General features: G+C 47.5%; 1 protein-coding gene across 1 annotated transcript in view; it reads right to left on the bottom strand.

Moving 5' to 3' along the window:
- Positions 1–20,897, bottom strand: part of LOC127426524 (CLIP-associating protein 1-like) — a 110,599-nt gene that overhangs the window by 30,434 nt on the left and 59,268 nt on the right. Inside the window, exons 23-27 of the mRNA XM_051673390.1 lie at positions 17,629–17,787; positions 9,782–9,853; positions 8,756–8,863; positions 7,495–7,551; positions 6,734–6,837 (exon numbers count right to left, since the gene is read on the bottom strand). Coding sequence (XP_051529350.1) covers positions 6,734–6,837; positions 7,495–7,551; positions 8,756–8,863; positions 9,782–9,853; positions 17,629–17,787 — 500 coding nt within the window. The remainder of the gene's footprint in view (positions 1–6,733; positions 6,838–7,494; positions 7,552–8,755; positions 8,864–9,781; positions 9,854–17,628; positions 17,788–20,897) is intronic.

Here is a 20,897-nt window from a genome sequence, read left to right on the forward strand (position 1 = left end):
TTCCGTGCAAGGGGGACCAAAGGGACAACATCATCGGATGTACCGGCAGGTGGGGCCTCGCGGCGGGGCGGAACTCGAGGTGCCACACTACGTATTGGCCATGCTGAGTCTAAGGACATCGAAGCACTTACCTGGTTCCTTGTGACCACCCCCGGAACAGCCTGGGATGGGGGAGGAAGAGGCCTGTCCTCATGACCCGTGGAGACTGTCACATCGGGGGTGGATTTCAAATAAAAAATAAAAATCAAATCAATTTATTGTCACACAGCCATATACACAAGTGCAATGGTGTGTGAAATTCTTGGGTGCAGTTCCGATCAACATAGCAGTCGTGACAGTGATGAGACATATACCAATTTACAATAACATCAAATTAACACAACACAATTTAAACATCTTTTATACACATAATTACACTCAACAATATACAAATAATAACATACACTGTACAGTATACAATACGCTGTTTTTGTTTTGTTTTTTGTTTTTTACTATATAGATACACATTATTCAATAAAAATTAAAAATAAAAATATAAAAAAAAACGTATATATATATATATATATATATATATATATATATATATATATATATATAGAATGTACAGTATTGTACTGTATTGACATTCAGGCTGTCGGTTGATAGTCAGTTGTTAAGAGAGACATAATATAATAATAATATAATTTATGACAGTCCGGTGTGAGATATAAGAGTAAGAGTAATAAAGTGCAGTGCTGATGTATATTGATCATGAGAGATCAAGAGTTCAGAAGTCTGATTGCTTGGGGGAAGAAGCTATCATGGAGTCGGCTGGTGCGGGTCCTGATGCTGCGATACCGCCTACCTGATGGTAGCAGTGAGAACAGCCCATGGCTCGGGTGGCTGGAGTCTCTGATGATCCTCCGAGCTTTTTTCACACACCGCCTTGTATATATTTCCTGGAGGGAGGGAAGCTCACCTCCGATGATGTGTTTGGCAGTTCGCACCACCCTTTGCAGTGCTTTGCGGTTGTGGGCGGTGCTATTGCCGTACCAGGCGGAGATACAGCCAGTCAGGATGCTCTCCACAGTGCTGGTGTAGAACCGTGTGAGGATGTGGCGGTTCATTCCAAACTTCCTCAGCCGTCTCAGGAAGAAGAGGCGCCGATGAGCCTTCTTCACAACGTGGTGTGGATGGACCATGTGAGTTCCTCAGTGATGTGGACACCCAGGAACTTGAAGCTGCTGACTCTCTCCACTGGTGCTCCATTGATGGTGATGGGACTGTGTTCTCTGTCTTTTCTTCTGAAGTCCACCACAAGCTCCTTTGTCTTACTGACATTGAGGGAGAGGTTGTGCTCCTGACACCAGTGTGTCAGAGTGTGCACCTCCTCTCTGTAGGCTGTTTCATCATTGTCAGTGATCAGACCTACCACTGTCGTGTCATCAGCAAACTTAATGATGGCATTGGAGCTATGTGTTGCCACACAGTCATGTGTGTACAAGGAATACAGTAGTGGGCTGAGAACACAGCCCTGTGGGGCTCCAGTGTTGATGGTCAGTGATGAGGAGATGTTGCTGCCTATTCTAACCACCTGGCGTCTGCTTGACAGGAAGTCCAGGATCCAGCTGCACAGCGAGCTGTTTAAGCCCAGAGCCCAGAGTTTCTCATCTAGCTTGGAGGGCACTATGGTGTTGAATGCTGAGCTGTAGTCTACAAACAACATTCTCACATAAGTGTTCTTTTTTTCCAGGTGGGAGAGAGCAGTATGCATTGTAGATGCAATGGCATCATCAGTGGAGCGGTTGTTGCGGTAAGCAAACTGCAGCGGGTCAAGATTGAGTGGCAAGACAGAGCAGATGTAATCTCTGATTAGTCTCTCAAAACATTTGCTGATGATGGGGTCAGAGCAACAGGACGCCAGTCATTTAAACAAGTTATTTTTGATTGTTTTGGAACAGGCACAATGGTGGATGTTTTAAAGCATGTGGGGACCACAGACAAAGAGAGAGAAAGGTTGAAAATGTCCGTAAAAACACCAGCCAGCTGGTTCACGCATGCTCTGATGACGCGGCCCGGAATGCCGTCTGGGCCCGCGGCTTTGCGGATATTCACCCATCGGAAGGATCGGGTTACATCCGCTACAGAGACGGAGAGTGAACTAACCTCTGTAGCTTCAGCCGCGAGAGCTCTCTCCGCGAGGGCGGTGTTATTTCCCTCGTAACGAGCATAAAAAGTATTTAGCTCATCCGGTAGAGAGGCAGCGGTGTTCATGGCGGAGTTTTTATTCCCTTTAAAGTCCGTGATGATGTTAATTCCCTGCCACATGCTTCTAGAGTTGGTGGTGTTAAACTGTCCTTCAATCTTGCTCCTGTACTGGCGTTTTGCTGTTCTGGCTTGTTTATGCTCCTCCGCGTTCCCGGAATTAAAAGCAGAGGTCCGCACATTAAGTGCCGCGCGAACATCGCTATTGATCCACGGCTTCTGATTCGGATAGATTCGCACAGTTCTGGTCGGAATCACTTCCTCTACGCACGTTCTGATGAAACACATTACGCTATCAGCGTAAAGCTCGATGTCGTCATCAGAGGCGAACCGGAACATCTCCCAGTCCGTGTGATCAAAACAGTCCTGTAGCGTAGAGTCTGATTGGTCCGACCAGCACTGGATCGTTCTGAGGGTGGGTGCTTCCTGTTTCAATTTCTGCCTGTAAGCGGGCAGAAGCAGAATGGAAGAGTGGTCCGATTTGCCAAATGGTGGGCAGGGGAGGGATTTGTAGCCATCCCGGAACGGAGAGTAGCAATGATCCAAAACCCGGTCCCCTCGTGTGTTGAAACTAATGTGCTGGTGATATTTTGGTGTGACTGATTTTAAACTGGCTTTATTAAAGTCCCCAGTCAAAATGAACCTGGCCTCAGGGTGCGCGGTGTCCTGCTCACTTACAATCCCATACAGTTCCTTGAGACCGCCAGGAGACCGCCGCTGGAGCGCCAAATCTGCCAAATAGAGTGGTGGACAGTGGTCGTGATGATGGCCGTGCACACCGGATAAGTGACCCAGGGAACAAGGAAACCACTCTTGCTGAGCTCTTGAGTACTGCAGCCACTTGGGCATGCAGCGCAATTAAATGCAAAAGGTAACAAAAAGATGGAGATCTGCTCACCAGCTCCAGAGCAGCGGGTTTCGTTGTCCCTGGGTCGCCCATCTCAAGGGTGCTTTGAAGCCTTTCACGGGTTCTGGGCGGCCGCGAGATGGGTGGCGTCTGCTTCCTGCGGTGGGCTCCACGCCAGGGCCGGGGCGAAGGGGTGGGCTGCAGTGGAGCCGGTGCAGTCACCGCAGGGGGACACCCTTGGCGATGAGTAGACGGGGTGCAAGATCTTGAGCCACACCGGGGCAGGATATGCCGGCTAGCATCCATCTACTGCTCTACCATTGAAAACTGCTGGGCAAAGTCCTCGACGGTGTTGCCGAATAGGCCCACCTGGGAAATGGGGGCAGCAAGGAATCATGTCTTGTCGGCCTCACCCATCTCGACCAGGTTGAGCCAAAGGTGGTGCTCCTGTGACTGGGCAATCGACCCCGAAGGGAGGAGCCCAGCTGAGGCTCCCGACTGGACGAGCCTGCTCTCCGATGCTGTGCTCGAGAGCTCATCACTTTCGCGGGCTCTGAATAAGAGCGTAAAGCTCGATGTCGTCATCAGAGGCGAACCGGAACATCTCCCAGTCCGTGTGATCAAAACAGTCCTGTAGCGTAGAGTCTGATTGGTCCAACCAGCACTGAATTGTTCTGAGGGTGGGTGCTTCCTGTTTCAATTTCTGCCTGTAAGCGGGCAGAAGCAGAATGGAAGAGTGGTCCGATTTGCCAAATGGTGGGCGGGGGAGGGATTTGTAGCCATCCCGGAATGGAGAGTAGCAATGATCCAAAACCCGGTCCCCTCGTGTGTTGAAACTAATGTGCTGGTGATATTTTGTGTGACTGATTTTAAACTGGCTTTATTAAAGTCCCCGGTCAAAATGAACGTGGCCTCAGGGTGCGCGGTGTCCTGCTCACTTATAATCCCATACAGTTCCTTGAGTGCCCGGTCTGTGTCGGCTTGTGGGGGAATGTACACAGCTGTGATAATGACCGCTGTGAATTCCCTCGGTAGCCAGAATGGTCGACACAGAAGCATAAGAAATTCCAGATCAGGAGAACAGAAAGACTTGATGGAATGTACGTTCCTCTGATCACACCAGGATTTGTTGATCATAAAACATACACCACCTCCTCTAGTTTTACCTGAGAGGTCTTTCGCTCTGTCTGCTCGGTGCATGGAGAACCCCGCGGGTTCAATGGCTGAGTCTGGAATCTCCGCAGACATCCAAGTTTCTGTTAGGCAGATAATGCAGCAGTCCCTCGTCTCTCGTTGGAAAGAGATCCGCGCTTTCAGCTCGCAGAGCTTGTTATCCAGAGACTGAACATTTGCCAGCAGAATAGTGGGTAGCGGGGGTCGATTTGCGCTGCGTCTTACTCTGATGAGAACGCCGGCTCTGTTTCCCCTTTTCATCCTGCGTTTCCGCGGCTGTGCTGCCCAGACAAAGGGCTCCACTTGCGTGTTTGTAAACAGCGGGTCGGCATTGAGGAATGTGAAGTCCGGTTTTCGGTGTGAGATCGCTGAACCAATGTCCAAAAGTGTTTGTCTGTCGTAGACAATAAGGCAGACAACATCCAAGACAAAAAACATAAGAATTGTAAACAAAACAAACAAAACATTGCTATGTTGTGTCGGAGCTCGCAACGCAGCAGCCATACTCGGCGCCATCTTGAGTCTTAATTTGTGCCACAGCTGGGCGTTCAGGGGCAGGAGACCGCCGCTGGAGCGCCAAATCTGCCAAATAGAGTGGTGGACAGTGGTCGTGATGATGGCCGTGCACACCGGATAAGTGACCCAGGGAACAAGGAAACCGCTCTTGCTGAGCTCTTGAGTACTGCAGCCACTTGGGCATGCAGCGCAATTAAATGCAAAAGGTAACAAAAAGATGGAGATCTGCTCACCAGCTCCAGAGCAGTGGGTTTCGTTGTCCCTGGGTCGCCCATCTCAAGGGTGCTTTGAAGCCTTTCACGGGTTCTGGGCGGCCGCGAGATGGGTGGCGTCTGCTTCCTGCGGTGGGCTCCACGCCAGGGCCGGGGCGAAGGGGTGGGCTGCAGTGGAGCCGGTGCAGTCACCGCAGGGGGACACCCTTGGCGATGAGTAGACGGGGTGCAGGATCTTGAGCCGCACCGGGGCAGGATATGCCAGCTAGCATCCATCTACTGCTCTACCATTGAAAACTGCTGGGCAAAGTCCTCGATGGTGTTGCCGAATAGGCCCACCTGGGAAATGGGGGCAGCAAGGAATCATGTCTTGTCGGCCTCACCCATCTCGACCAGGTTGAGCCAAAGGTGGCGCTCCTGTGACTGGGCAATCGACCCCGAAGGGAGGAGCCCAGCTGAGGCTCCCGACTGGACGAGCCTGCTCTCCGATGCTGTGCTCGAGAGCTCATCACTTTCACGGGCTCTGAATAAGAGGTCAAACTCGCCGTGAGACGAGCCGGCGGACTCATCTGGAAGCCTGATTGGGGCAGACGAGCGTGCTGGTGAATGGGAGGTCCGCGGGGGGATACCCGGCGGAGGCGGTCCCATTGGGGTCCCCAAATCGCCCCCAGTGCTAGCCGCGCTGGCCTCATACCTGTGGGTAAAAGGACCGAGGCGGGAGCCTCTGGGGTGGCTTGCTTTCTTACGAAGGCGAGCCGCGACCGCAACGTTGCCATGGACATATTCTCGCAATGAGAACATGACCATCCCCAAACGCTGTCTCCGCGTGAGCAGTGCCCAGACACGAAAGACAGCGATCATGACCGTCAGAAGGCGAGAGATAACGAGCGCAACCAGGAATAACACACAATCTGAAAAGCATCTTTAACAAGACGCATCTTTAAAAATATGTTCCGTGTGTGCCGCTCTTTTAGATGCAAATACCACTCGCCAATTTTCATTGGCCTTTTATCAAAGACCAGAGGTGTCTCGGGCTTCCAAGAGTGACGCCTAGTGTCACTACATCGACACAACGTCGAGTGAGTGACAGATAGGGAACTGCACTTCAAAATTCCAGGTTTTCCAGGATGCATCGGAACCCTGAACAAGAATATATAATAAATATATATAAAATAATAAATATTGAATACATGTTATACAGTATTATGGTAACTAAATGCAGTACTCTCATGTTTACACAATGATGTGAAAATGTATACATTTGGGTAAAAATTTTTACTAGTAGGTATTTATTTTTTTATTTTTTACATGTAAAATGTAAAAAATTACTTATTTTATTTTTGTCTAAATGAATGTTTTAATTATTATTTTTGTTTTAATGTTTTATTATATATTTTTATTTAGCTTATATTTTGATATAATGTTTTAATACTTTATTTTAATGCACTTACTTTGAGCTTTAATTTCTGATATGTGAAGCACTTTGAGCTGCACTTGATCAATGAAAGGTGCTATACAAATAAAATGTATTATTAATATTGTTATTATTATTATTACATTGATATTTTATCTGATTAACCCATTAGTTCAACATTTTGCATACAGTAAACACAGAAAATGTGCAACAATTAACACTTTTCAGAACTAAATATTTGTTTGTTTGTGAAGTATTTCAGGACTGAAAGTTACATACAGAGACACTGTATGTACAAGTGTATGAATAAATTGTGATGAATCTCACCAGAGCGTCTGCTACAGCAGCTTCCACCTCTGTGCCAGTGTTCAAGATCCGCATGGCATTAACAGACGCCGAGATACGAGCGTGATGAATCAGACCAAACTGATCTGAGAGACAGAGAAGATTAGTATACTTACTTGTGAAGTTGTAACATGCACCAAATTAATTATCACACACCAAACTACCCTGTGTAAATGCAATTTAAATTCATTTGACAACATGCCATAAATAATGTAATCACAAAATCATCTAAATAAATAAAATAAAATATAAAAACTCAACTAACATTTATCAAGCACAACAACACAATTCAAAACAATAAAAACTGATATCCTAATCAGTTAAAAAGGGTTAAGCAATGCCAAAAACCTATTTTTCAAATGAAACATGATGATTTTTAAAATAAAAAAGCACAACAATAAAAACAAACATTCTGACATGAATCAAAAAGTTACAAAATAAACACTGTGGAAATAATTTTCCAGTTGACATCCAGGAAAAATGAGCTGTACTGTTACATTGTCAGAGAGTTTAAATAGCTGAACTCCAGGGGTTCTGTGGGGAACTGTGATTGTGGTGTCTGGCACCACCGTGTGGATGAGCTTTATACACACAGTGGTCAAAATTCACACATCATTCTGCTGAGACCTGCTCTAGACCTGGATGTGACTGGTATCTGTATTTCTAAACAGTTTAATATGAGCCCTGTTGAATATTCTGATAACTGAAATATGGTGCCGTGACCCGGATGACATGCAAGTCACCTGTCTGCAGGCTGTCACTCGTCAGCGCGCTAGTGGACCGCGAGTGTCTGTGGGATGCTGGGAACGATCAGGAGGCATGTGACACACATTCCAGAAGCAAAACTTTACATTTAGTTAAACAAAAGTGCATTTTTTACGTATACAAGAATACTTTTCTTTTAGCTCATAAAACACTCCAAAAAATTATTCCTTGCAAAGACTTGAACAAATGGTTTCAATTAGATTTATTTAAATATGCACAACTTTTAAACTTTAAAGTTTAAAACTTGTGAATTTTGTTCACTAAGTTTTTAAAGTTGATTATTTTGAATTAAATACTTCACATTTATTCTGAATTTGTAACATGTACACTATTTAAAGATTACACAATTCAACTAAAGTGTGTACATCTTAAAGACTGAAATATTTTGAAATATAGTGCACAGAGGGTATAAAAAATAAAAGTTAAACTCCATTTAATAATGAAATTTATTAAATGAACAGGTTTGATTTTAGAGTTGCAGGAGAAATGAAAGGTGAAAGAGAAATGCTTAAATAAAAGCTAATTAAAGGGATCATATCACAAGAAATATATTTTTCGCTGTTTTTTGTTTTTTTTACTAAAACGGTTTGATGTACAATGCAAACACAACTTTCAGTAGTTAAAAAAAGAGACTTGTTCTAAACTTGCACAAATCTTTGACAACAGGCGATGAATACATCTATACATGACTGTCCATATTTACATTTCAATTGTGCCTTTTTGGGTGATCAGATATTTGGCCCATCCAATCACGGTGAGGTAATAACGAGGAAGCAAGATAAATAAAATATTCCCACCAGAAGAACTAACAATAAGAGTAAAATGAGGGAATGTTCCCCAAACCTTGTGCTATTCCTGTGTGTGTGTAGCACCTACAGCTCTGCAGATCCTTCTGAAGAATCACAAGATCCCTGATCAGTTCAGTCTGATCCGAATAGTTTGAGTGGCACATTTTAGATGAATGTGCCACAATGTCATGCAGCTTTGCAGTTGTTTGAACCAGACAGCAAACCCGCAGCCTGTGTGTGATACTCTTTTCACATGCAAATGGGGCGTTTCTTTTATTGTGAGGGCGGACTGCTTTATTGTAAGGGTCACTTACATTATACTGTAAGTGGCTCCTAGGGAAAAATATTTATAATATAAAAATGTGTTATATGACCCCTTTAAACACAAACAACTAAACTGCAGCTGTTAAACCCAACAGGCATCTAGTGTGTATGATGCTGGGTGTCTTACCAAGCGGACTGAACCCTCGAGCTGGACTAGTGTCTCTGCTGCTCTCACGACTCGTATCACGACTACAACCCTGGCTCATACTGGGCCTCGGTATACGACTGCCCCTCACTGACGCACACACACACACACAGCAGTACAGTAACAGGGCAGAACAGAGGAAAAGACGTGCAGGTAGAATATGACAGCAGGTTTGAGTTAGCACAGAGGATTAGAGTTTAAAGAGCTCAGAATGTGAGGTGTGATTCAATAATGATGTTTAAATGGAAAAATAGAAGCACTGAAAGTAAAGATTTAGACTTCAGCATCGAATCTACGCCGTACCCTCTACACAGTGGACTACGAGGTGGCTTGTATTTCGTTCGTGTGTGCACATATTATTTATGATACATATTGAAGAGAGAAAATAAATCAGACAAACACAGTGTGCTTGCTCTTGAGTCACTTAAATATTAATGAATAAATATTTTTCCATTTTTTGACACTCCATGCTGAAAAAGAAAATCAAATTAATTAATAACTAGTTGTTTTAAAGTCATATGAGCGATTACTGATATGTGCCTTCCGTTCTTTTTTTAATTACTTTTAAAATATGATTATTTATTCTACACAAATCTGTCAAGCATACGGTCAAAACATACAAATCAGAAAGGTCCCAAGTAGAATGCAACAAGCATACTGTTTCACTCACAGACCAAATATTTTGAGTAAAAGCAGTGAAAGCAGACAGTTTATAAGTTGTGGCCTTTGTTGCATTTCGTTTTTAACTTCATGAAACATGAACAGAATATAAAAACAACAGATGCTCCAGATTAAAACAAGCCCAAATATAATGTAAGATGATGCAGAGATCTTAAAACAATCAAGGAGAAAATGTGACGCTACCTCAGATATCTTTTTAATCATCATGAAGGAGCAGACAAATCATAGCTGTTGTGGTCTGCGTAGATGTGTCACGTAGCGGTGCGCATCAGGCTACGGCGTAGGTTCGACGTAGAACTATAAATTGACCTTAACATTCTGCCTTACATCTCAGACGAAAAAAGTCAGATGAGCTTGGAAGAACATGAGGGTTCTTATATGATCTATCCCATACAAGTTCTCTTTCAAGAAAAAAAAAAAAGATGAAAAATATTACAAATATCTATAAACACACTTGAAGCATATGAAATGAATAAAACAAAACCAATTCTAAACATTTCTAAATAAACACATTCCACTAAACACAATGAGACAAACATTGAACAAGTTTTCAGCTCAGTCATAAACTGATCAATAGCTCAAGACTCAAAAGCACAAAATAAATAATTTTTACAGCTGAATCAAAGAAGACAAAGATAAAATTATTACTCAACAATCAATATGTTAAAAATGTTGTGTAGAATGTTGTTCAATACTACAGGTTTCAGGCCTGCTTTGGGTCAATTTTATTAAGTATAACATCATGTTCGGTTTGGGTTCGTGCTCATAATTAATCAAAAAATAAATGATCATTACTATTATTATATATATTTTGATAATATAATCTACATTTAACTTCGTGCGACCCCACGTCCAATTGCACGGACGTTGTAGTTTGGCTTCGCTATACGCAAAGCATTACTTAAATAAATTTAAACCGACTGAATACTGCTCACAAGTCTCTAGACTGTCATTTAAGGGTTAAATTTCTGCCACACTGAGTCAAGTTGACACAACAACATGCCGTGGATTTTCTTGAAGAGCTCCTGTGGGTGCAGGGCCAACAAAAGTGCCTCTGGTAAGAAATGTCTTTAAGTTTTTTCATTGAAACCAGTTTGGTTGTAAAGAGTAGCATCTCTAGTTCCCTATCTGTCACTCACTCGACGTTGGTGTCGATGTAGTGACACTAGGGGTCACTCTTGGGAGCCCGAGACACCTCTGGTCTTTGATAAAAGGCCAATGAAAATTGGCGAGTGGTATTTGCATGCCACTCCCCCGAACATACGGGTATAAAAGGAGCTGGTATGCAACCACTCATTCAGATTTTCTCTTCGGAGCCGAACGGTCATGCTCATTGAGCTGAATACTACTGTTCATTCACCTGCTGGATCTGACGGCGCATTTCAGCGGCTTCTCCCTCCTCTGCACTGGTGCACTGCAGAGAATGCCCCTGGGCGCTTCGGCAGAAAAACTAGAGAGTATATTTTCTGAAAGAGCATTTCTCCCCTCTAAAAGAGTATATATTTCTCTAAAAGAGCGCACACACGGAACGTCTTTTTAAAGACGCGTCTTTTTAAAGATGCTTTTCCGATTGTGTGTTATTCCTGGTTGTGCTCATTATCTCTCACCTTCTAACGGTCACGATCACTGTCTTTCGTGTCTGGGCACTGCTCACGCGGAGACAGCGTTCGTGGATGGTCACATTCTCATTGCGAGAATGTGTCCATGGCAACGTTGCGGTCGCGGCTCGCCTTCGTAAGGAAGCGAGCCACCCCAGAGGCTCCCGCCTCGGTCCTTTTACCCACGGGTTTGAGGCCAGCGCGGCTAGCACTGGGGGCGATTTGGGGACCCCAATGGGACCGCCTCCGCCGGGTATCCCCCCGCAGACCTCCCATACCCCAGCACGCTCGTCTGCCCCGATCGGGCTTCCGGATGAGTCCGCCGGCTCGTCTCACGGCGAGTTCGACCTCTTATTCGGAGCCCACGAAAGTGATGAGCTCTCGAGTGCAGCATTGGAGAGCGGGCTCGTCCAGTCGGAAGCCTCAGCTGGGCTCCTCCCTTCGGGGTCGATCGCCCAGTCACAGGCTGACGCAGAGATGACGATATGCTTTCCCGGACAGCCGCGAGCGTCGGTTAGAGTGGATTTCACCGCTCTTCCCTGAACCCTCGCAGCTCTGTGATTGGTTCCTGGGCTCGCGGCACCACTCAAAGCCACGCCCCGCCCTGTTCCTTTCTTCCCGGAAGTGCATGAAGAGCTGACAAGGTCGCGGGAGGCACCTTTTACTGCCCGGTCCCGATCTTTTCAGCTTCCCCACTCTCACTACCCTCGACGGTGGGGCGGCCAAGGGTTATTTGGCAATCCCCCGGTGGATAAAGGCGCTCGCGGTGCACCTATGCCCGCAGAGCACCGCCACCTGGCGCGGGTGCCCAAAGCCCCCGTCCAAGGCCTGTAGGTTTACGTCGTCTCTGACGGTCAAAGCCTACGGCGCTGCTGGACAAGCCGCCTCCGCCCTGCACGCCATGGCTCTCCTGCAAGTCCGCCAAGGCGCTAAAGGAACTGCACGAGGGTAGTTCCGCCCCGGGATTGATGCAGGAACTGCGCTCGGCGACCGACCTCGCTCTCCGCTCGACGGAGGTCACGGCGCGGTCTCTCGGGCGGACGATGGCCACACTAGTGGTCCAGGAGCGCCACCTTTGGCTCAACCTGGTCGAGATGGGTGAGGCCGACAGGACACGATTCCTTGCTGCCCCCATTTCCCAGGCGGGCCTATTCGGCGACACCATCGAGGACTTTGCCCAGCAGTTCTCGATGGTAGAGCAGTAGATGGATGCTAGCAGGCTTGTCCTGCCCCCCATCTACTCACCGCAGGAAGCCGACGCCACCCGTCTCACAGCCAGCACCGAAGAACCCACGGAGGTCTTCGAAGCACCCCTGAGACGGGCGACCCAGGGACAACGAAACCCGCTGCTCTGGAGCTGGTAAGCAGATCTTCTTTTTGTTACCTTTTGCATTTAATTGCGCTGCATGCCCAAGTGGCTGCAGTACTCAAGAGCTCAGCAAGAGTGGTTTCCTTGTTCCCTGGGTCACATATTCGGTGTGTACGGCTGGCATCACGACCACCGTCCACCACTCCATTTGGCAGGTTGGCGCTCCAGCGGCGGTCTCCCGCCCTGAGCGCCCAGCTGTGGCACAAATCTGCCCCCGATGTGACAGTCTCCACGGGTCATGAGGACAGGCCTCTTCCTCCCCCGTCCCAGGCTGTTCCGGGGGTGGTCACAAGGAGCCAGGTAAGTGCTTCGATGTCCTCGGACTCAGCACGGCCACGATGTGGTGTGGCACCTCAAGCTCCGCCCCGCCGCGAGGCCCCACCCGCCAGTACAGTACCGAAAATAGGTGGTGGGTTGCGGCCAATCTTGGACCTGCGAGTACTGAACCGGGCCTTACACAGACTCCCGTTCAAGATGCTGATGCAAAGACGCATTCTAGCGAGCGTCCGGCATCAAGATTGGTTCGCGGCGGTAGACCCGAAGGATGCATACTTTCACGTCTCGATCCTTCCTCGACACAGACCCTTCCTGCGGTTTGCGTTCGAGGGTCAGGCATATCGGTACAAGACCTCCCTTTCGGCCTGTCCCTGTCTCCTCGCATCTTCATGAAGATCGCAGAGGCTGCCCTTGCCCCGTTAAGGGAGGTGGGCATTCGCATTCTCAACTATCTCGATGACTGGCTAATCCTAGCTCACTCTCGAGACGGGTTATGCGCACACAGGGACCTGGTGCTCTCACACCTCAGCCGACTAGGGCTTCGGGTCAGCTGGGAAAAGAGCAAGCTCCTCCCGGTTCAGAGCATCTCTTTTCTCGGTTTGGAGTTGGACTCAGTCTCCTTGACGGCGCACCTTACGAACGAGCGCGCCCAGTCGGTGCTGGCCTGTTTGAAGGCGTTCAAACAGAAAACAGCGGTTCCACTGAAACATTTTCAGAGGCTCCTGGGGCATATGGCGTCCTCGGCGGTGGCCACCCCGCTCGGGTTGATGCGTATGAGGCTGCTTCAGCACTGGCTCCAGACTCGAGTCCCGAGACGGGCATGGCGCCACGGGACACACCGCGTGGCCATTATGTCGGTCTGTCACCGTCTTTTCAGCCCTTGAACCGACCTCTCGTTTCCACGAGCAGGTGTTCCGCTAGAACTGGTCTCCAGGCGCGTCGTGGTCACGACAGACACCTCCAAAATGGGCTGGGGCGCTGTTGGCAACGGGCACACAGCCGCCGGCCTCTAGACGGGTCCGCGGCTGCGTTGGCACATCAACTGCCTCGAGTTACTGGCAATTCTGCTCGCCCTGCGGAGGTTCCGGCCGTTGATCCAGGGCAAGCATGTGCTAGTTCAGACAGACAGCACGGCAGCGGTAGCATATGTCAACCGCCAAGGCGGTCTGCGCTCCCGCTGTATGTCATAACTCGCCCGCCGTCTCCTCCAACGGAGTTAGCAGCACCAAGTCGCTGCAAGCCACTCACATCCCGGGCAACCTCAACACTTCGGCGGACGCGCCGTAACAACAGGTTACCCTCAAGGGAGAGTGGAGACTCCACCTTCAGGTGGTCCAGCTGATATGGAGTCGATTCAGTCAGGCACAGGTGCACCTGTTCGCCTCCCAAGAATCCTCCCACTGCCCGCTCTGGTACGCCCTCACCGAGGCCTTCCTCGGCATAGACGCGCTGGCACACAGCTGGTCCCCTGGCATTCGCAAATATGCGTTTTCCCCAGTGAGCCTGCTCACACAGACCCTGTGCAAGGTCAGGGAGGACGAGGAGAAGGTCATCCTGGTAAGCACCCTACTGGCCCGCCCAGACGTGGTGCTCGGACCTCACGCTCCTTGTGACAGCTCCCCCGGGCAAATTCCCCTGAGGAAGGCCCTTCTTTCTCAGGGAAGGGGCACCATCCGGCACCCGTGCCCAGACCTCTGGAATCTCCATGTCTGGCCCCTGGACGGGACGCGGAAGACCTAAGCTGTCTCCCACCTGTGGTGGTAGACACGTTCACTCAGGCTAGGGCTCCCTCTATGAGGCGCCTGTATGCCTTTAAGTGGTGTCTGTTCGCTAAGTGGTGTTCTTCCCATCAGGAAGACCCCCAGAGGTGCGCAGTCAGATCAGTGCTTTCCTTCCTGCAAGAGAGGTTGGAAGGGAGGCTGTCCCCTTCCACCTTGAAGGTGTACGTTGCTGCCATAGCAGCACACCATGATGCAGTCGACGGTAAGTCCTTAAGGAAGCATGATCTGATCATCAGGTTCCTAAGAGGCGCCAGGAGGCTGAATCCCTCCAGGCCACGCCTTGTTCCCTCATCGGACCTCTGTAGTTTTTCAGGGTCTACAGAGAGCCCCCTTTGAGTTCTGCAGTCAGCCGGGCTTAAGGCACTCTCCTTGAAGACTGCCCTCCTGACTGCGCTCACTTCCATCAAGAGGGTAGGTGACCTGCAAGCGTTCTCTGTCAGCGAAACGTGCCTGGAGTTCGGTCCGGGCTATTCTCACGTGATCCTGAGACCCCCGACCGGGCTATGTGCCCAAGGTTCCCACCACTCCTTTTAGGGACCAGGTGAACCTGCAAGCGCTGCCCCAGGAGGAGGCAGACCCAGCCCTGTCGTTGCTGTGTCCGGTGCGTGCTTTACGCATCTATTTGGATCGCACGCAGAGCTTTAGAATCTCTGAGCAGCTCTTTGTCTGCTTTGGTGCACAGCGGAAAGGAAGCGCTGTCTCCAAGCAGAGGATCGCCCACTGACTCATTGACGCCATAACTATGGCATGTCTCGCCCAAAACATGCCGCCCCCGGTAGGGCTACGAGCCCATTCTACCCGTGGTGTAGCGGCTTCTTGGGCCCTGGCCAGAGGTGCCTCTCTAACAGACATTGCAGAGCAGCGGGCTGGGCAACACCCAACACCTTTCAAGGTTCTACAACCTCCGGGTGGAACCGGTTTCGTCCCAGGTAGTGGCACGCAACACAAGCGGATAAGCCCGGGATAGCCGGCCGGGTGTATCGCTTGCACATAGCGCCTTCCACCTCCTTTGGAGCTAAAGACGTGCGCTGTTAATTCCCAGTAGTGTTCACGAAAGTTGTTCCCTGGTTGACTTCCTCCAAGCCCTGTGGCAGTCGAGTTTTCGGAGAGACTCGCTGCCGGCCCAGTACACGCGCTGACTAAGAGCCCGGTTCTGGGGTAGGTGCTCCGCATGTGGCGGTTCCCTGTAAGGCTAACCCCATGCGATCTATATCTTCCGCTAGTTCGTTTCCCTACTGGCAAACTGCGTTTTCCTTGGGCAGAGCCCCTCAGTCTCCATGTTGTAGTAACTCCTCCCCCATTGGGCAGGATCTACCTTGAAGGCTCTCCACATGGTTGGAAAGACCATGTGATGTATTCTTCCACTTAAATATCCCCCCCTCTCTTGGGGCAGGGTGTGGTCTCCGCGGTGTCCTCCCCTTGGGAGGGACACCCCCCGACTAGACCTGGCGGCCCAGTCAGATAATCCCCCTTCTTTTTTAGGGAGTGGGAAAAGAGAAGGGGAAAGAGGCCGCGACTGGGTTAAGCCTGTCTCTATCTCTGGGTAGTCGACTTGTCCCCAAAAAGGGCCGTTTGACACTCATAACTGCGTTGGGGGAGGTTACGTGTCTACCTGGTGCGCTGGCTATGAGGCACACAGCAAGTCTGCCCACCACACACCGCCAGTTCACGTAACACAGTTCAGCCTTTTGGCGTTTTGTATAGGGACCCCTAGTGTCACTACATTGACACCAACGTCGAGTGAGTGACAGATAGGGAACGTCATGGTTACTGGTGTAACCTCCGTTCCCTGATGGAGGGAACGAGACGTTGGTCCCTCCTGCCACAACGCTGAACTACCCGCTGAAATGGCGGGACCTTATATCGGCTCCTCAGCGTAAAACCTGAATGAGTGGTTGCATACCAGCTCCTTTTATACCCGTATGTTCGGGGGAGTGGCATGCAAATACCACTCGCCAATTTTCATTGGCCTTTTATCAAAGACCAGAGGTGTCTCGGGCTCCCAAGAGTGACCCCTAGTGTCACTACATCGACACCAACATCTCGTTCCCTCCATCAGGGAACGGAGGTTACACCAGTAACCATGACGTTTCATTTGATATGCCGCTTTAAAAAATCTGTTAATTTTTCGCAAGTCAGTGCACTGATAAACATGATGTCCACATATGTGGAAACTGGCACCGCATTTCCTTAAAAGTAGAAAAAACATGATAGTTATTTTGAATAACTTTCAACTCTAACACATCTGTGAGTCATTTACAGTAGCTTCATTTTAATATACATTTTGTTATGTTTAATTTTATTATCACTGTACAATATGATTCTGTTCATTAACATTAATAAATGCATTCCTATCTATTTACTGTGCATTATCACATTGAGAATCAGTAAGTTCATCCAAAAGCTGAAAAATGTTGCTTTCAGAGGCTTTATATGGAGTTAGGATGAAAATAAGGTGCATTTCAAACTGTTCTGAGAGCAGTGCAGACAAACAGCACACTGGAGGTTAAGTCATTCATTAAATAGGGAGCAAGGGAGCATCCTATATCTCTCTATGCAGCTAAGTGCATTCACTCCTAAAATCTGATCCAAAGTTCAGTTTCAGGCTGCAGATGATGTTTGGATCACTCAACATGTTTGATGAAAAATATCTGACTTTCTATAGCTTAGTGTTATTTAAAATTTCACAATGTAGTCTCACTGTCCACGTATGTGGACAGCAATATTAGGAAACGATTTGCTCTATAAAGTTTTTTTTTTTTTTGCATGTTTATTAGGTGCTACTAGTTACAAATCAAAAAGGGATATGCAAAATGCACACAGCAGTCATGCAGGGGTCCCAGGAGGTATATATATTATAGGCTACATAAGCCCTGATAAACGGTAAATCAGTGTCTTTTGCCACAGTTGCACGTTAAAACTGTGCATGCTTACCGTTACTATATTGTTACCAATGTTGCCTATATTGCTTAAATAAAATACAGCATACTGTAACAAATTTACTTGCTTCTTGGAAAAGAAATGATAAGAGAGGGGGCGATTTCGGGGTTTGGGCTATGGGCTTCAACTTAATGTCCGTGCAGACTTTTTCTAGTATACTATAAGTGCATACTATAGTGTGCATTGATTTACATGTATTATGTGTTTTACCCTCTCTGCTGCAGGTAGGGCTGGTCTCTCGACTGCAGCCGTGACTCCAGGGAATTTTGCTGCGTTTATCTGTTGGCATTCCATTGGATCCAGGGATGCGAGGAGTTCTTCCATATGAATGAGCCAACAGCTTCCCAGGTGAACTAGACCGACTGCCAGCTACAATACACGCAGTTAAAAGATACTTAATAATAATGTCAATGCCAATGTAAACATATAGGTATACAGTATCTATAATAAATCACAGGCTAATAGCACATGCAGTGAACACAAATACAAAGAAACAATGGCTTCAACAAACTATTAATAAAAAATGACTGAACACTGAAACAAAACAATGACAAACAACTGTAAACGTATGGTTGCTGGACAGGTCATGAAGCACCTTTCACAGTGGCTTATGTTCAGAATATATACTGCACAGTAAATGAATGTTTCTTCAAGTTTGAGCACTTTCATTGCCCAAGGGTTTATTATTATTCAAATGAACAGATTCAAAAAAAATCTTTGTTACACACGACAAGAAAAAGTATGTGAACCCTTTGGAATTAGCATTAATTGGTCATAAATTGTGATCTCGTCATCATCAAAGTCACAAGTATAGGCAAACATGATGTAATTAAGCTAACAACACACAAACAATTACAATCTTGCATGTCTTTATTGAACACATCCCATTTAACATTCACAGTGCTGTGGAAAATGTAAGTGAAACCTTGGATTTAATAACTGGTCGATCCTCCTTTGGCAGCAATAACCTCAACCAAGTGTTTCCGGTATCTGCGGATTAGACCTGCACAATGTTCCGAAGGAATTTTGGACCATTCTTCCTTACAAAACTGCTTCAGCTCAGACATATTCTTAGGATGTCTGGTGTGAACGGCTCTCGAGGTCATTCCACAGCATCTTTATTGGGTTAAGGTCTGGGGCTCTGACTGGGACACTCCAAAAGTGCATTTTCTTTTTTTGAAGCCATTCTGTAGTGGATTTACTTCGATGTTTAGGATCATTGTCCTGTTGCATCACCCAACTTCTACTGAGCTTCAGCTGGTGCACAGCCACCCTGACATGATCCTGTAAGATATCTTGATAAATTTGGGAATTAATTTTTTTCCTCGATGATGGCAAGCGGTCCAAGCTCCAAAGCAGCCCCAAATCATGATGCTCCCCCAACGTACTTCACTGTTGGGATCATGTTTTCATGTTATACACAATGCTGCATGTTCTTCCCAAAAACTTCAACCACAGTTTCATCAGTCCACAAAACATTTTCCCAGTAGAGTTGTGGAGTGTCAAGGTGGTCTTTGGCAAACTTCAGGCACGCAGCAATGTTTTTGTTGGAAAGCAGCGGCTTCCTTCGTTGTGTCCTGCCATGGACACCATACCTGTTTAATGTTTTCCATATAGCAGACTCATGAACAGAGATGTTAACCAGTTCCAATGATTCCTTCAAGTCTTTATCTGTCACTCTAGGGTTTTTGTTTACCTCATTGAGCATTCTGCGGTGTGCCCTTTCAGTCATCTTGGCTGGACGGCCACTTCTAGGGAGAGTAGCCACAGTACTAAATCATCTCCATTTATAGACAATTTGTCTAACTGTGAATGTCTAAGCTCTTCAAGATAACTTCAGTACCCTTTCCAGATTTATACAAAGCAACAATTCTTGATCGTAGGTCTTCTGAGATCATTTTTTTATGAGGCATGGTCCATGTCAGCAGATGCTTCTTGTGAATAGCGAACTCAAAATGTTGGAGTGTTTTTTATAAGTCAAAGCAGTTCTAACCCACACCTCCAATCTCGTTTCATTAATTGGATGCCAGGTTTGCCAACTCCTGACTCTAATTAGCTTTTGTTGATGTTATTAACCTAGGGGTTCACATACTTTTTCCAACCTACACTGTGAATTTTAAATGATGTATTCAATATATACAAGAACAATACAATCATTTGTGTGTTATTAGTTGAAACAGATTGTGTTTGTTCACTATTGTAACTTAGATGAAGATAAACCATTTTTTAAGATGTATTTATACATAACGTCATGGTTACTGGTGTAACCTCCGTTCCCTGATGGAGGGAACGAGACATTGGTGTTGATGTAGTGACACTAGGGGTCACTCTTGGGAGCCCGAGACACCTCTGGTCTTTGATAAAAGGCCAATGAAAATTGGCGAGTGGTATTTGCCACTCCCCCGGACATACGGGTATAAAAGGAGCTGGTATGCAACCACTCATTCAGGTTTTATGCTGAGGAGCCGATATAAGGTCCGGCGATTTCAGCGGGTAGTTCAGCGTTGTGGCAGTAGGGACACAACGTCTCGTTCCCTCCATCAGGGAACGGAGGTTATACCAGTAACCATGACGTTCCCTATCTGTCACTCACTCGATGTTGGTGTCGATGTAGTGACACTAGGGGTCCCCATACATAACGCCACAAGGCTGAACTGTGTTACGTGAACTGGCGGTGTGTGGCTGGCAGACTTGCTGTGTGCCTCATAGCCAGCACACCAGGTCGACACGTAACCTCCCCCAACATAGTTATGAGTGTCGAATGGCCCTGTTTGGGGACAAGTCGACTACCCAAAGATAGAGACAGGCTTAACCCAGTCGTGGCCTCTTTTCCCCTTCTCTTTTTCCACTCCCTAAAAAAGAAGGGGGATTATCCGACTGGGCTGCCAGGTCTAGTCGGGGGTGTCCCTCCCAAGGGGAAGACACCGCAGAGACCACACCTCACCCAAAGAGAGGGGGGATATTTAAGTGGAAAAATACGTCACATGGTCTTTCTAACCATGTGGAGAGCCTTCAAGGTAGATCCTGCCCAATGGGGGAGGAGTTACTACAAACATGGAGACTGAGGCAGAGGGGCTCTGCCCAAGGAAGACGCAGTTTGCCAGCAGGGAAACGAACTAGTGGAAGATATATATCGCATGGGGTTAGCCTTACAGGGAACCGCCACATGCGGAGCACCTACCCCAGAACAGGGCTCTTAGTTAGCACGTGTACTGGGCCAGCAGCGAGTCTCACCAAAAACTCGACTGCCACAGGGCTTGGAGGAAGTCAACCAGGGAACAAAGTTTGTGAACACTACTGGGAATTAATGGTGCACGTCTTCAGCTCCAAGGAAGGTGGAAGGCGCTATGTGCAAGCGATACACCCGGCCAGCTATCCCGGGCTTATCCGCTTGTGTTGCGTGCCACTACCTGAGACAAAACCGGTTCCACCCAGAGGTTGTAGAACCTTGCACAGGTGTTGGGTGTTGCCCAGCCCGC

The sequence above is a fragment of the Myxocyprinus asiaticus genome, chromosome 35 (assembly GCF_019703515.2).
Source record: "Myxocyprinus asiaticus isolate MX2 ecotype Aquarium Trade chromosome 35, UBuf_Myxa_2, whole genome shotgun sequence".
NCBI lineage: Eukaryota > Metazoa > Chordata > Actinopteri > Cypriniformes > Catostomidae > Myxocyprinus > Myxocyprinus asiaticus.